Below are 14764 nucleotides of genomic sequence, written 5' to 3'. Positions count from 1 at the left end.
TAATCTCAGGTGTGATCTGTGCGCAGCCAGAAGATGGAGTCATGGACGCAGAAATGTTTGAGAGACTGCTTCACTCAGTTGGCTTCTGTGCCTGTTTCTCGGGCTGATGGGCACTTTAGCTGAGCATAGTTTCTGTCCAGAGGTCTTCCTCAATAAGAGCCCTGCTGAATAATGTGCTAACTGCCACCGTAACTCTTCTGTCACGGTTTTATTCTGAAAGTTTTACTGTGGGTGGGCGGGTGTGTGCGCTCTTGGCATCTCCAAGCAGTTGCGCTGTGGACGCACATCTGGAGAGCGGGTTCGTTATGAATTTGAAACAAACTGCGTCCTCTGGCAGCGCGAAGAGCGAATCCCAGAATCCAACCGGTGCTCGGATTCGTCTATCTTCTGGCCTGTTAACAGCTAAATATGTTTTAGTCATCTCATGTTTTAGCGTCTCACAAACTACGAGGTGAACTTGTAACTCGAGCCGTGCTTGTTGGAGCGGGCAGCCAGCAGTTCCAACAGCTGGATGAGGGCTGGAAACATCAGCAGCGCCGTGCGCGTAAAATGAAGCAGCAGCTGAATGGCTTCGTGCCGCTCGTCCTGGAAGGAACATCTCAGGAATGAAGCATCACCAGCTGCGCTCCGATGGGACACGAGAAGAAGCTGATTTAAATCAAATCTGCAACCGTTCATACTGAGCAGGAATACCCGAGAGGATCAGACAGGAATGAATCAGATGAAAAACTCCCCTGAGGAGTTGCGCTCTCTTCCGCCAAGACCTCAGAGTTTACCTGCAGCTTCCCCGAAGAGACGGTTTGTCAGGCTGGGAAGGAAGACCAGTGATGGCTCTCAGCAGTGAGTATCATCTGAATACACTTTGTACAAACTGGTTATTTGAGAATTAATATCAGTACAAGTCAGTCCACTCTTGTATGTTCAGAGGGCTTTTATGTGCTTGACTTAGAAACTGTGCACAAAACTCAGAAACTGGACTTAAAATAGTAATAATAATGATAACAAGGACACATTTTAAGCCAACAGGACTTGAAGTAGTTCTCACTGTTCTCTAAATACAGTTGTATAATGCATTCAAACTCCTCGTGTGCCACAACATTGTAATGCTTTTCTGTCACAAACCTTCACCAGTTCCACTAATATTATTAATCAGAAATGAAAAATCTTTAATATCCTAGTGGTGGCGTAACTGCAGAGAACCTTTGAACCATAGTGATAAGAAGCTTACAGGCTTGGTCAGAGCAAAACAGCACCTTCATTATTTCATTAGTGTGCTGGGAGAGCTGAGGGAGGCATGGTGAAGGAGACCAGAGCAGGCTGCTGGGGACACACACGTACGTATATATATCAGAGTCAGTCCTGATTTATGGAATAATTAACACACATTTACTGGTAGAACTGCTATATTTCAAATGTATTTTCCTTTCTCCTTTCTTTTTTCAGTGCTGTCACTTGCTATTTGTTCACTCATGTGAATGTTTTCTGACCTGATCAACTGTGTTAAGACTGTTTAGAGAGCTCTATGTGCCTACAACTTGAAATGTAGAGTCTTATTTGTGCCTGAAAGAGGGTCTGAAGAAGATGCTGTTCACTGATATGTTGCACAGCAGTTATTAGTAAAATAACTTTGGAGCACAGCAGCTCTCTTTCTAGCTATGAAACTGCCTGTCTTACAGTTTATCTTTAAATATACTGTAAACAAAACAAAAGAAAGAAAGAAAGAAAGAAAGAAAGAAAGAAAGAAAGAAAGAAAGAAAGAAAATAACTTTTTTTATTGTTAATATTTACTGTGATACAAGAGATTTTCCCTGTTTTGTTCAATTACAGTAAAATCATAGAAAGAAAGTATTAATTTACATGTTAACCACAACAAAAGCAGACCAAAAGTGTAAATATTGTCCGCATTTTTTTTTAAAAAAGAGTATTTTCATAGTCTAGAATTCAGGATTTTTAAATGTTTAACCATAAAACTACATTATTTTTACTGTATTCCAATCAGCAAAATATTTTACAGATGTGTCATTATTTTAAAAACTGTTAAATATTTTTTATTTTACTGTTTTCTTGTTTGTTAAACTACGAACAATATCAAGTGAAAAAACTGTGAAAAAGATACAATTAAAAGCTGACTGTAAAAAATATAACAACAAAAAAAACAAAACAAAAGACAAAACTGCAGATAATGTCCTCATCAAATAGTAAATTATTATAAATACAAATTGTAATAGATTCTTTTACAGCATGTGACTGTAAAATTACACTATTTGTATCAAAATCAGCTAAAAAATACAATAATCTTACAGGTATTTACCATCATTTTCACTGTTTTTTGAGTGTTTAATGTTCTAGTATTCCACAGCTTTTTAAACTTTTTTCTGGCAACCCTGCTGTCAGATTTTCTTTTTCTTTTTTAAACAATTTTTTCATACAGTGTGTGCTTATTTTTAATTCTTTCCGCTAAATGCTTTCTTTTGTCCTTGTCATCATTAGGCCCATATTTTTTGCTTCTTCATTATTTTTTCCTGGCTCTCCCTTCTCTAATGTGACTGCTTTATTAGTCCTCCAGCTGAAAATGTTCCGTCCTCTCTCTCTCGTCCACCAGGTCAGCTTCATCCACCAGCAGTTTATCTACTTGCAGGTCAGCCGAGGGCGTCGCCGTCCGACAGCCCAGCAAGAGCCGCATCCGTCGCCATACCAACCGTCTCTCAGGTGTCTTTCTCCATCGGCCCGCCTCCAGCTCAGGCTCCATGGCGCTGACCGCAGGACTCAGGTCATCACTGTCCGTCCAAGCCAGGAAGGCCAGCAGTACGTCACTCTGACATTATTTTCTCTCTGCATGTCTATACTGAGATCCATAAGTCATCCACTTTAGAGGAGCCTCTGATTTTACACATAAAGTTCAGTTTACTAGTCACAGAAGTAGCTGTGGAAACAGTTTTGTGTTTTTTGTGGGTCTAGAGGAAGTGATAAATCTGGGCTTTTAAGCTGAACACTTAAAGCACCAAATCTTGCATTACTAAGTATTTGAAAAGACCTGATCCTTTAACAGGCAGGGAGGGTCTAACAAAAGGCAGCTTTCCAGGAACTCGGTTTAGGTGCACAGTGGATTGATCTATGCTGTAGTCCGCCCTCCCAGCCTCTGTGTTTCCATTGTGGTGTAGGATCTGACAGCTTCAACCACGATGTTAACCAGGGACACCTGACTGTTCTAGTGGTTTGCCAGTTCCTCATAAAGATGTTAAACAGGGTGGTGCTGAGACTGCGGCCCTGTTTCATCCCTCTACTTTGGGGGAAAAAGTCTGAGTGCACCAAAACAATGACAAATCGTAGTTCCTGGATGTAACTCTAGTTCTGCGAACACATAGGGAAAAAGAAACAATGGGGGTTTGTTGTGTTAGATTATCTGGAAAATTTTACATTAAGGATGGCGATGTGAGAGAGGAGAAGACCGCTACTCCATGAGGACATCAGGAGGGCAGTAAAATGGCACTTCTTGTTTTCTCAGAGTTTAACTAAACAGAGTTGAGGCCCGTACAGCAGGAAGTACCTACACTAGAGTAGTTACTCTTTCTCCCACAAAAACAGCCCTGCAAAGAGGTTCTATAGGGGCAGTTCCTGTGATAGGAACATGCTCAAAGGTTCAGGCCACCCTGAAACAGCCTACAAGTCCCTGCAGTGGAAAAGATGCTGATGGTAGCATCAGAGAAACCTCCATTCTAGTCTCTGTTGTTTCCATTTGAATCACTTTAAACTACTCATTTAAACTTTATGGAAGTGCAGAACTTAACTGCAACCATTGAGACAACTGACTGCCTCTACAGTAGCTATCCTGCATTTTTTGTTATGTTCCGATAGTGAAGACATTACCTGTGTGACTGATGCATACTGCAGAGTAAATTCTCACCACGCATTATACTTTCACCCTGGGAAATTGACAAGGCAAACTATACGTACAAATACCTACATACCTTCTTAAAATTGCTCGATTATTAATGTGGTTTTGAATGGCAGTGCTACTTTCCCTTATATTACATTCCTTCATGCATGTCTTGCATCGTCTCCTGTTAGTTCAGACTCTTCTTTTCTTGTGTGCTCTTTTCAAAACTAATGCAGCAACAAGCCTGATAAACAGTGATTAGGTTTCCACTGATTGCCTTTGCAATCACATGTGGGACTGTTGTCTTGTATCAGTGCTCACGAGCCTGCGTTGAAATTTCTTTCCACGTCTCGCCATGTCTTCAGTGATCTCTGCAGATGCTCTAATAGTGGACGACCCAGCCGAGCTGTCCAATCAGATAACTGCCCCGGGAATCCTCAAGATCTTTGGAAATGAAATCTGTGAAGGAGCTCACTACAAGAGCGTCCTGGCCACCACACACTCTAGCGCAAAAGAGCTCGTCAAGGAGGCCCTCGAACGGTGAGACCATGTGTTATCTGGACACACGTGTCCGCCTGCCTGCCATATGTGTCTGCTTTGTATGTGTGTCCTTGTGTGTCTGCTCGGGGTGAGTTATGTCCATCCACATGTTCCCCCTGCTGCACCCTACCTCTGTGCTACATCATTTGTATATCAAAGCCGTCAGAACAGTTTTTTTTATGCGTGAAGTTTTGGCGGCTGATGGAAGGTTAGCACGTTCATGTTCTTTTGATTAGTATATTTCAGATGAACAAAGTCTATTTGACCCGTTGTTCTGTTTATTGTAATTCCATTACAGTGCACACAGTGTTTGTGTGCCAAACCGTTCGGTTAGTGATTCTGAAAAGGTCTAAAGCAAACCACAGACTTGTGTGAGAGACAGCCAGTGTCGGCACGAGCTCTGAGGCAGCGTCTCCAGAGAGTCAGTGTCTGTCAGTCTTTGCGTATGTTTTGGCCAAAAACATAATGGAATGATTAATGCAAGTGGTATTCAGCTTGTAGAGGAAAGACTAAATCATTATTCTTTTTCTCTCCGTGAAAAATGTATAGTGTAGCAGTGACATTTAGCTGTGTCATTACTACATCATGCATTTAGTGATGGTTTAGCACATGGTAACAACATGACTCCTGATAAGTTTATTTCTGTGATGTGTGCAGATGTAATAGAACATCCATACGCTTCTGCTTTGACTAGTTTGTGGAAACACATAAAAGCAGGTTTGTTTCCTTCTAAAACAACGTTACAGCTGCACTGATCAATATTTTTTCAGGCCATATATCTATCTTTAATGTGAAAAGTGCTGCATGTAATGAGGAGCACACAGAATTATAATGCAACTCTGCAGCCTCTTTTAACTATACACAGCATTTTACTTCATTGTTTTGCTTTTATCGTTGCAGATTTTCTGTTCTTGTTTACTCCCCGAAACCTAATTTCCAGCTTGAAAACTCACTGTACACCTGCCCAGCACCAAACAGCAGACAGACAGAGTTAGCAACTAGCTGGTGAACACAGCTTTGCATTTAGCATCTGTAAAGACAGATATTTCCCAGGTGGAGCTGATGGAGACCAAAACAAAGCTACAAGTAGAGTGAGCATTGGCTTTACAGTTATCAGATGGGCAGAAAAGCCAATGACACTAGCATTGTTTTTGAGTTTGTTGGATGGATAAAAAGGGCAGCAATTTGCCAACATGTATATATTAATATGGACAATATGTTGGGTATGTTTAACTTGTTGTGTTGCCTTCAAGATGCACCTGATTTGGATGTTATCAGCCTATTAAATGCCAGCACACATACATATGAGGCAATAGGGACCTCCTCCACCTTCTAACAGAATCAACAGGAGTGATATCATCCATTCTGATCATTGTTAAATGGAAAGTAACCCTGATAACTTCAATGACCTCTTGACTACCTGAGATTTTATCTGCAATGGACAAAATGGAGCAACGTGGTGTATTTGAACCCAAATCAAGAATCTTATCAAAACCTAACCTAAAGTAGTTTTGGTGGCTAAACGTAACCCAACACTGAGTGAAAAATAGAGTGAAGGTCAAAACAAGACTTAGGTTCAAAAGTAAAACTGGAATTGTGGTCCCAGATGAGTCTCTTGGGTGAAATTCCACTGACTGTTAAATCATGTGTGTACCACCAATAAATTAGGTGATAATGGCCTCATGAGCCTATTAAAACATCTGGTGACATTAGCTAAGTTTTTGAATTTAACTTTACAAAATTGCTTTGTATATGATTATTTCCATTGTTAATTACTTTTATGTTGGTCTAGGTATGGCCTGGGTAAGGAAGAGGCAGAGTCCTATGTTCTCTGTGACACCATTGGCTCCATTGGTAGCCTCCAGTGGAGAACAGAAGGGTTCAGAGTCGTGGGCGACAACGAGAAGCCTCTCCTCCTGCAGTCACTGTGGAAACCCAGAGAGGGTTTGGCAAGACGGTTTGAAATCCAGAAGAGAAGCTCTGTGGAGGAGAAGACCTCCAAAGACAAGGACACCGTCACTGCTGGTACGCTTCAGCCTTTGGCGCTTTAGGGAGTGATCGCTTTACAGATCACCACATCCTGAATCAGGGTGTCTGCCTGTCCCGGACTATGAGTCTTCACCATTAAATGAAGCATTGTCAGTATTAAACCCAGTTTTAGAGTTCTCACAGTAAAAATGTGGTTTGTTGGCACTCTGTTTTTCCAGTGAAAATCAGCCAAGCCACGCAGACCAAACTATATTTTAATAGGTCTACTATTTCTTTTATTCTTCCTTTTCAATTTCTGTCACAAATTTGGACTTCTGTTTCATTCTTACTGCCCTTAAAATGTTCTTTAAAACTGTAAATTTAATGCATGTTGCAGACACCCTGTGATTTAATTAAACGTCTTGGAGTGACACACCCTCTTTAATACTTTGCTGTTAACAACTATAAAGGCTTCACTCTGCAAAAGATCTGATCCACTCATTCTTACAAAGCATGATGTGACAAAAAAATACTCAAAACTTTGCACAGATTTTGACACAAACACTGCACGGTGGTGTAAAGGTGCAGGGTGGATGGTTTTCTATCATTTCTGCTTCTGTGGTTGACACAGCTGGGGTCGTGGTGTAGGAGCGTGTCCTGTTATGTGTTTTGCTTTATGAATGGCGCAGCTTGTGATAGCCTTCTATCAGTGTCAGCTTGTGGATGCCTGCTGCGGGGGTGAACTGTTTTTTTTTTTTTTTTTTTATTTCCATGAGCTCTGTCTTTCTTTCCACTGAGGTCTGTTTCCTGCATGGGACTTCTCCGTGTTGACTCTGGCATAAACACACCATGTACAAATGTGCACTTCACCTTGCTTCAGGGAGGGAAAAAAAAAAAAAAAGGGTGTCGCTCTATCACCACATTCCATTAGCCCTGTTCTTAATGTATTTACATAGCAGCTCAATTTGCACATAGTTTTAACACCATTCCCAGCACTCTTATTTGTTTATTCGTCTCCCTGTTAGGCATCAACGCCCAGGCTCGTAAGCTGCAGAAGAGCCGCTCCAGAGTGACCTCCACCCTCATAGACAGAACTCTGGGTCGGACCCAGAAACTGTGGAGGAGTAAAAGTGAGATGGACCTCTTGGACACTGAGACCAAACAGGACATGGATCACGATACGTGTGTCAAGGGTCGATGTGAGAGCCTGAATCGCTCTTCAGAGCAGTGCCCCAAAGCAGATTTAGAACAGAATCACATTCACGGCCTGGCAGCTCCCTCCGAGGGGGACAGTGGGTCGCGGGCCAAAACAGAGACCCTCTGTCCGCCGAGGCCGAGGGGCGAGCGGGAAGGAGAGGAGTCGGAGAGGGAGGAGACGGAGAGCAGCGACGATAACACCACACAGTACTCCATTCACCCTCCTCACGACTGTCCCTACCTGCTGCTGCTGCAGGGTTGGAGCCTCGCACAGGTATCCAAACACACTCCGACCTGAAAGACAGCTGTCCGAGAGTAGTTGAGCAACAGTAGCGAGGCAAGTTAGACCGGTCAAGCTTCACATGTTAAAGTGTGGGGCTGGAGTAGGAGATAAATGATGCATTAAAAAGTTTTAAATGTGTTTTTAATCTTTGTAAAAATGAAAGACACAGTAGTCATATTGAAGGAATTGATTAAACAATGCATTTATCTGCTTAAATTTAAATTTGATGGCAATTTGAATTAATTTGACAGCAAGCAGAGAGAGACAAGAAGCATGGCGAGTGTGGATAAGGAAATCAAACCATGGATTCTGTGGTTTTGTGCCTCATTTCTTCTAATGTATGCTGCAACCGCTAGTATGTCTCACAACGTACAGCTGTAACCAAGCGTTACTTGCAACTCTTCATTCGTGAACTACATATTTGCCACATTAAAAAAAAAAGGTTTTAGAACATTATGCAGCACGTTGCATTAGTAATATGCGGAAAATATGTGGCAAACAGTCCAAGCTATTAGCTATACTGGCTTTATCCTTTACATCTAAACACACAGTATACTTTCTAGCAGCCTGCCGTAAGATTTCCACAAAGTTCTCCAGGAGTCCGCTGCACATTTGCCACAAATCTAATTTGCGTATGAAATTATGACCTTGCACAAACGTTAACTCCAGCTCTGCCAGGAACCATTAGTGCCAGAATTTATGGCATACATAAACTGATGGCAAACTTGTTACCAGAGGGTGACTTAAATTGAGCACTGCTGGGAGACTGTGGTATCAAACCACCGGTGAACATGTTTGCCAGTAGTGATAAACTTCTCATTACTGTCAGAATGTTGCAGGAAGTTTTTTGTTTTTCTAAGAGAACTAATGGTCACGTAAAGTAGGCTACCTCAGAACTGTACTTAAGTCTTTTTATTAGCAGTCTTTCTCACGTACACAAGTCAACCAGAGGGGACATTTATAGCCAATGAACATACAGCGTTGTTATTCAGCCCCTTAGAAGTTTTCCCCTTTATTGCTTTCATGAATCATTCAATTAATTTTTGGAGCTTTTTTTGACAAGAATTTACCAAAAAAGACTCCACCATGTCAAAGTAAAAACAGATTTCTACCACGAAATGTAAATTAAGTAAAAATATAAAATGCAAAATAAGTGATTGTACAAACCTCTTTAAGGTGACTGACGTAATTGAACACAGATGCAGCCAGTTGGTTCAAGAGGTCACCCAATTAGTGAAATGGAGATCATTGGAGTGTAGTGAATGTGTGTCAAGTGACTGTAACTTAAAGACAACTTATGTGGAAGGTCCTGTCACTGGTGAATCAGTACTTCTGGCTTTAACTACGCTGTGAAGAGAACACTCCAAGCAACTCTGTGAAAAGGTAATTGAAAAAGCACAAGTCAGGGGATTAACACAAGAAAATGTTCAAGTTACTTATCATCCCTTGGAGTACAGTTAAATCCATATAGAAATAGAAGGAATGAAATATGACACATGCACGAATCTGCGAGGAGCAGGCTATCCACAAAACCTAGAGAGCAAAAGAGGCCACCAAGACACCAATGACTCCTCCGAAAGAGTTACGAATTTCATCAGTTGAGGTGGGAGAGACTGTGCATACAACAACTGTTACCCAGGTTGTTCACCACTCAAAGCTTTAACAGAAAACCGTTGTTGAGGAAGCTCATATTAAATCTGGACTAGAGCTTACCATAAAACAAGTTGGAGACTCTGAAGTCAGCTGGAAGAAGGTTGTTTAGTCTGATGGGACCGAGATAAGGTCACACTACACGCACCGAACACTACACATCATCACAAGTGCACCGGTCCCAACATGGAGCATGGGCAAATATGTTCATAAGTGCTATAGTTAGAGTTTGCCGCATTTTCTAAAAGGCTAGTTTTCACAGTTGTCTTTTCAGCCGGCAAAATTAGCAGTCGGGGATTAGATGGTTTATCTTTGTCTGGCATAAGTGCCCGTTGAACCAAAACTCACCTTGTATTTTAACCCTCCTATTATCTTGGGGGTCAATTTGACCCCACTCAGTGCTTAACATCTCTAAATAAGTGACTGACATATTCTTTTAAGTTTTATTTAAAGGGCTATTTACACATAAACTTGGACAACAATTTTAATTATGATAATTTTCTGAGGGTTTAAATTGCTGGGGTCAAATTGAACCCAAGGACAAAAAATGTCAGTAAATTTGACGGTAATAGGAAGGTTAATGGTAACTGCCACTGTTATCTATATGAAACGCAAATGTGCCACACGATAACAGACAAGTGGGACAGGGTTAGCTAACGGTAAAACCTTCACAGGTTACAATGCATGCAGGCTGACCCTGGCTTCCCTACTAAATGTTCCCATGTGTGTCAGATTACAATCAAAAATATTAATAGAATAAAGACAATGTTATACCCTTTACTCACAGTAAAATACACTGAAAAAACAGCATGTTTTTTCAGCGTAAAGAGGAGAGAAACACTATGTGAAAGGCCAGTGAACTGTACTTAGAAAATCTGTGTGTCAAAACAGTGATCAGGAAACAGAGAAAGACAGGCCTGGCACTGCTTCCTGACTGATTACCACTGGTTTTTAACGGTGGACAACTGCCACACACACACACACACACACACACACACACACACACTAATTCTCTCACACTGCCGTGATTATGACTCTGCGTCACAGTTGTTTTCCCAAAAGATCCCCAAATACTATTATGAAGGTTTAGAGAGTTTGGTATATTCATTTAGCCAGATTAATCTGTCCGGTTGGAAAGCAGGCATCACAAGGGGAATGTCAAACATAATAATCCCTGCACATTGTGCCGCTCGCCGGGTTTAATGAAACATTGTTTGTCTAATTAGGCTCGGATCAGGACTGTAATTCTAACAGACCCACATGATCAGACGACCAAGCTTTCATTGTGAGAGACTGTGGTTACATGGCTGATGGTGGAAGTAATAAATGTCAGCACCAAAGTAAAGCCAAAGTTCCTGCTTGTTTTAACAAAATGGTTAAAACACATTTGTCCTACTGACAAGACGACGACACTAAACAACTAAAAGAACTGAAGTATCAAACGTAAAAGCAGTCATTATGCAAGTTGGCATCCTTTACAACGTTTATTATTACATATAGTATAATAGTGATGCTAAAATATGTTTTTAAAACATGTTTTGTGTGTAACATTGTGCAAATTGAATAGTAAAGCTTTCCCTCTGAAATTTAGTGAAACAGACATTTAAAATTCCCATACGAATACCTTAAAACTGTACTTAAAGCTGCACCAATCAATATTTTCGTACATCAAATGATTTGATTTGCTCGTGCTATCATGTTTTCCACAAACAGTGCTGAGCTGTTTTAAGCAAAGCAAGCTGTACATATTTAAACCCACAGCACTTGACCTGCCCAGTGCAAATAGGAGACAGACAAAGTGAGCAATTAGCTTTTAAAAGCAGTGGATCACTTAGCAGCTAAAAATACAAATATTGAGGCGGTGCAGACGAAAGCAGAGCTTAAAAGAGAGCGACGAATAAACTTGGATGGGACACGTAACTCCAAATGAATCCAAATGCTGATGTATAAATGGTAAAGACAGTATGTATGTATAAATAGATGGATGCAGCAACAATGATGTAACCCATCGGTTTGTGAGCTACCGTTTTGAAGCTTCAAGTTTGGAATTTTAACGATTGCCATTTTGTTCTGTTGAAACCAGATGCAACGAATGTGGTGTACATTGGAATGAGAATTTGAGAACACAATGTACGGCGATATGTTAGAGACCTTTTGATCACAAAGTAGCCCTGCCATAAAATGTAGCCTCTATTGTACTGTAAATGGGACCATAATTTGCAAAATTAACATTATTCTGGAGGCTTGAAGCTACTGGTTGAGACCCATAAACATATGAGGATAATGTTTACTGAGACAACAAATTTAGTCATAAGTATGGTCGTTATTTACAGACTTCTATAAAACTGGACTTCTTTTCGGAGTCGCCTCCTGCTGGCTGTTAGAAATAATGCAGGTTTACAATAATTACTTTCACTCTGTAGTAAACTGACACCTGTTAATACATAAAAACCATGCACATTAAGACTAGCAAACATCACTGCAGTTTTATTCCAGCAAATGTCTGTAGTTGCTTTTCATCTGGCGCACAAGAGAAGGACTCGTTAGTGTAGCATGGCTAAATAAACTAAGACCTACAGGAACATATCAACAGAAAATTCAAAGAACACATTACAAAACTGGACGCAATGAAATTGAGACAACAATTGCAGACAAAAAATGCTAACTTGTCGTGTATCTCTGCACTCAGGACTTTGTCATCTATCTACTCGCTGGCCCAAACATTGTTATTGGTCAGAAAAGTGATCACGAAGATGAGTCGAAGGTTGACGTCCTCCTCTTTGCCGCCGACATCCTACCGAGACACTGCTGCCTCCATCGCTGCAGCGCCGGCGGCCCCACCATTCTCTGCCCGGGTCAGGGCGCCGTGGTCACGAGAAACGGCCAAGTGCTGAGAAATGACACGCAGCTCAGCCCTGGTGATGTTATTGGGTTGGGGCAGCACTACCTGTTCCTTTTCAAAGATCCCTTAGCTGTGACACAAAAGGTGAGACACCAGTCTGTTCCAAAGATGACAGACTGATTGATATCCCGTTACAAGATTCAATATGTTGTATTATTTTGAAATCAATTCACATGTATGTAAATCCTGCCTCGTGTTTCTTGTTTATTGGAAAATGAAGGATGCAAATAGTGCTGCTCCTGAGTCCAGCTTCCCTGCTTCTCCATGGACACTCGGCCACACCACCTCTGCGGCTACAACAAGCCACACAGGAGAGATGATCCTCTGCAGCACCTGCATCTCCACCTGCACTAAGTTCCAGAGCACAAACTGCAGACAGCCTCTCAGCGGAGGCCCTCCAGTTCTAAGCTCCCCCGAAGGCCACAGCCTGACTCTGGACTATAAGGCTGAGGACGAGGATCGTATTGTCAAGGAGATTGTTGCTATGGGAAGCAGCAGCAGCAGCATCAACAGCAGTCCACCGTTGACTGTCTCCTTTTTGTTGTGCATGTGTGTTCAGCATTCATCAGCGTGTCTTCATACCTCAGACCTCCGCAGGCTCCTGTTGCTCACTGCGAGTGCAGTTCAGAATGTCATGTGGGTGAGTTATGGTCATGTTTTAAACAGACTCCTGCACACTGTCTAACTTGGTATTCCAAAATGTTGCGAATGAATGTATTTTTGCAACTTAGACAACATGCAAGAGTCTGAAACTTTTGGAAATGGTCATCCCTCTCCTATACATCTGTCCCATGAAATACACATATTCCCTTTGAGTTATGGTAAAGAACACATTCTGAGTTGTGCCAGTCTTGTAGGAACCTGTACCATCACGTTTAATGGTAAAAGGGGTCATGGGTTCAGACCCTTAGGTTCACTTTCTGGCATGCAGCCCATTTCACACTGGATGATTGTGCAGTCACACTTTATGTCCGGTTTTGTAGTCATAGTGAGGCAGATTGTATCCACATATTCACATTATTCACGTTAAAACAGCATTTGCTCACACCTCCTACATTAAGCCACCAATGTGTTTTATCTTCTCATGCAGGAGCACACCAAGGACCTAGCTGCAGTTCAGCGTGAAGCGTAAGCACGCTAGTTTCTATTTTCCTGCTATCACCTTTGATAGTTTACAGAGAACACTGCTGATCTTTCTTCTTGTGTTGCAGACTCAGCGATGACGGCTCAAACTCAGAATACCTAAAAGAGCTGAGCCTGCATGAGGTGATCTCGGGACTGCGCCCCCTGGTGGCGTGGATGTCCAACAGTCTGGAGCTGCTGCAGTTCATTCAGTACCAGCTGCCTCTTATTCTGGAGTGGCGAACCCGAAAGGAGCAGGGACAGGAGGAGGAAGAGAGGGAGGATGACGACAGCAAGGAAGCAGAGAGCTTGGGTTAGTCGTATAGGTGACAACAGCGATCTTATTAAAGCTGTTGGTTTTTCTGTTAAACTTTGTCTCATCAATAGGTTTTGTTTATGATCAAATTACTAGCTGGCTTTGGTTGCAGACACAAAATCTTTGCATACAGGAACTTGCAGGCTGAACGTTATAAGAAAAATGTCAAATTTATTCTGAAGTAGCTGTTAAACTGCAGTCTCTCTACAGAAGATTTGACTGACACACTCATTGTCAGTATTTTTGATCAGTGAAAGAAATTTTGTTGGCATAAAACTACTATAAAGTGCCAAGTTCTGTCATTTCTCTTAGAACACAGTACTCTTTTGCAGCCCATTTCACTTCATAGATATCTATGCTTCTGTGAATATGTGTTTCAGCCCTGCTGGAGCTTCGTCTGTCGTGTGTCCGTTCAGCCAGTGAGGAGACGATGGCCGTCCTGGAGGAAGTCATCATGCTGGCCTTCCAGCAGTGTGTCTACTACGTTACAAAGGTAACAAACACATGGGATTATATGTGGCCTAACTGTAGTAATTTATCAAAGCAATCATACAATGCCATGATTTGATTTAACAACTGTTGGTTATATTTGCTGTCTTGCATGGGAAGCTAAACATCATCCTTATCTAAAGTAAAAGGGAACATTTTGGCCATTAGAGAAGAGTCTAACCAGACTTGTGTAGCAGCTCCATCTGGTCTGCTCAATGATGATTGTGATGTGTGGCCTTAAGAAAGGAAAATAATCAGAGACGTGTCGAGAACAAAGACCCTAGTTAGTCACTGAGACAGCTTTCTGATAGTTAGAGCAAACACAGCCAGACCACACTGGAGGCATTGTGACAGGAGAGAGACAGGACAGTGTGTGTGTGTGTGTGTGTGTGTGTGTGTGTGTGTGTGTGTGTGTGTGTG

The 14764-nt window shown here is 41.7% G+C and overlaps 1 protein-coding gene across 1 annotated transcript in view; it reads left to right on the top strand.

Annotated features, from left to right (window-relative positions):
* The first annotated feature begins 613 nt into the window (after positions 1 to 613).
* The window catches only part of radil2b (Ras association and DIL domains 2b), a 37979-nt gene continuing 23828 nt past the window's right edge, over positions 614 to 14764 (top strand). The window contains exons 1-11 of the mRNA XM_008292815.1: positions 614 to 840; positions 2603 to 2770; positions 3521 to 3531; positions 4267 to 4417; positions 6210 to 6442; positions 7411 to 7856; positions 12205 to 12501; positions 12638 to 13057; positions 13508 to 13545; positions 13629 to 13852; positions 14236 to 14348. Coding sequence (XP_008291037.1) covers positions 713 to 840; positions 2603 to 2770; positions 3521 to 3531; positions 4267 to 4417; positions 6210 to 6442; positions 7411 to 7856; positions 12205 to 12501; positions 12638 to 13057; positions 13508 to 13545; positions 13629 to 13852; positions 14236 to 14348 — 2229 coding nt within the window. The 5' untranslated portion in view covers positions 614 to 712. The remainder of the gene's footprint in view (positions 841 to 2602; positions 2771 to 3520; positions 3532 to 4266; positions 4418 to 6209; positions 6443 to 7410; positions 7857 to 12204; positions 12502 to 12637; positions 13058 to 13507; positions 13546 to 13628; positions 13853 to 14235; positions 14349 to 14764) is intronic.

Source organism: Stegastes partitus, unplaced genomic scaffold (assembly GCF_000690725.1).
Source record: "Stegastes partitus isolate 25-593 unplaced genomic scaffold, Stegastes_partitus-1.0.2 Scaffold834, whole genome shotgun sequence".
In the NCBI taxonomy this organism is placed as follows: Eukaryota; Metazoa; Chordata; class Actinopteri; family Pomacentridae; genus Stegastes; species Stegastes partitus.
Note: the sequence above shows the minus strand (reverse complement) of the source record. Positions and strands in the feature narration are given on the sequence as shown.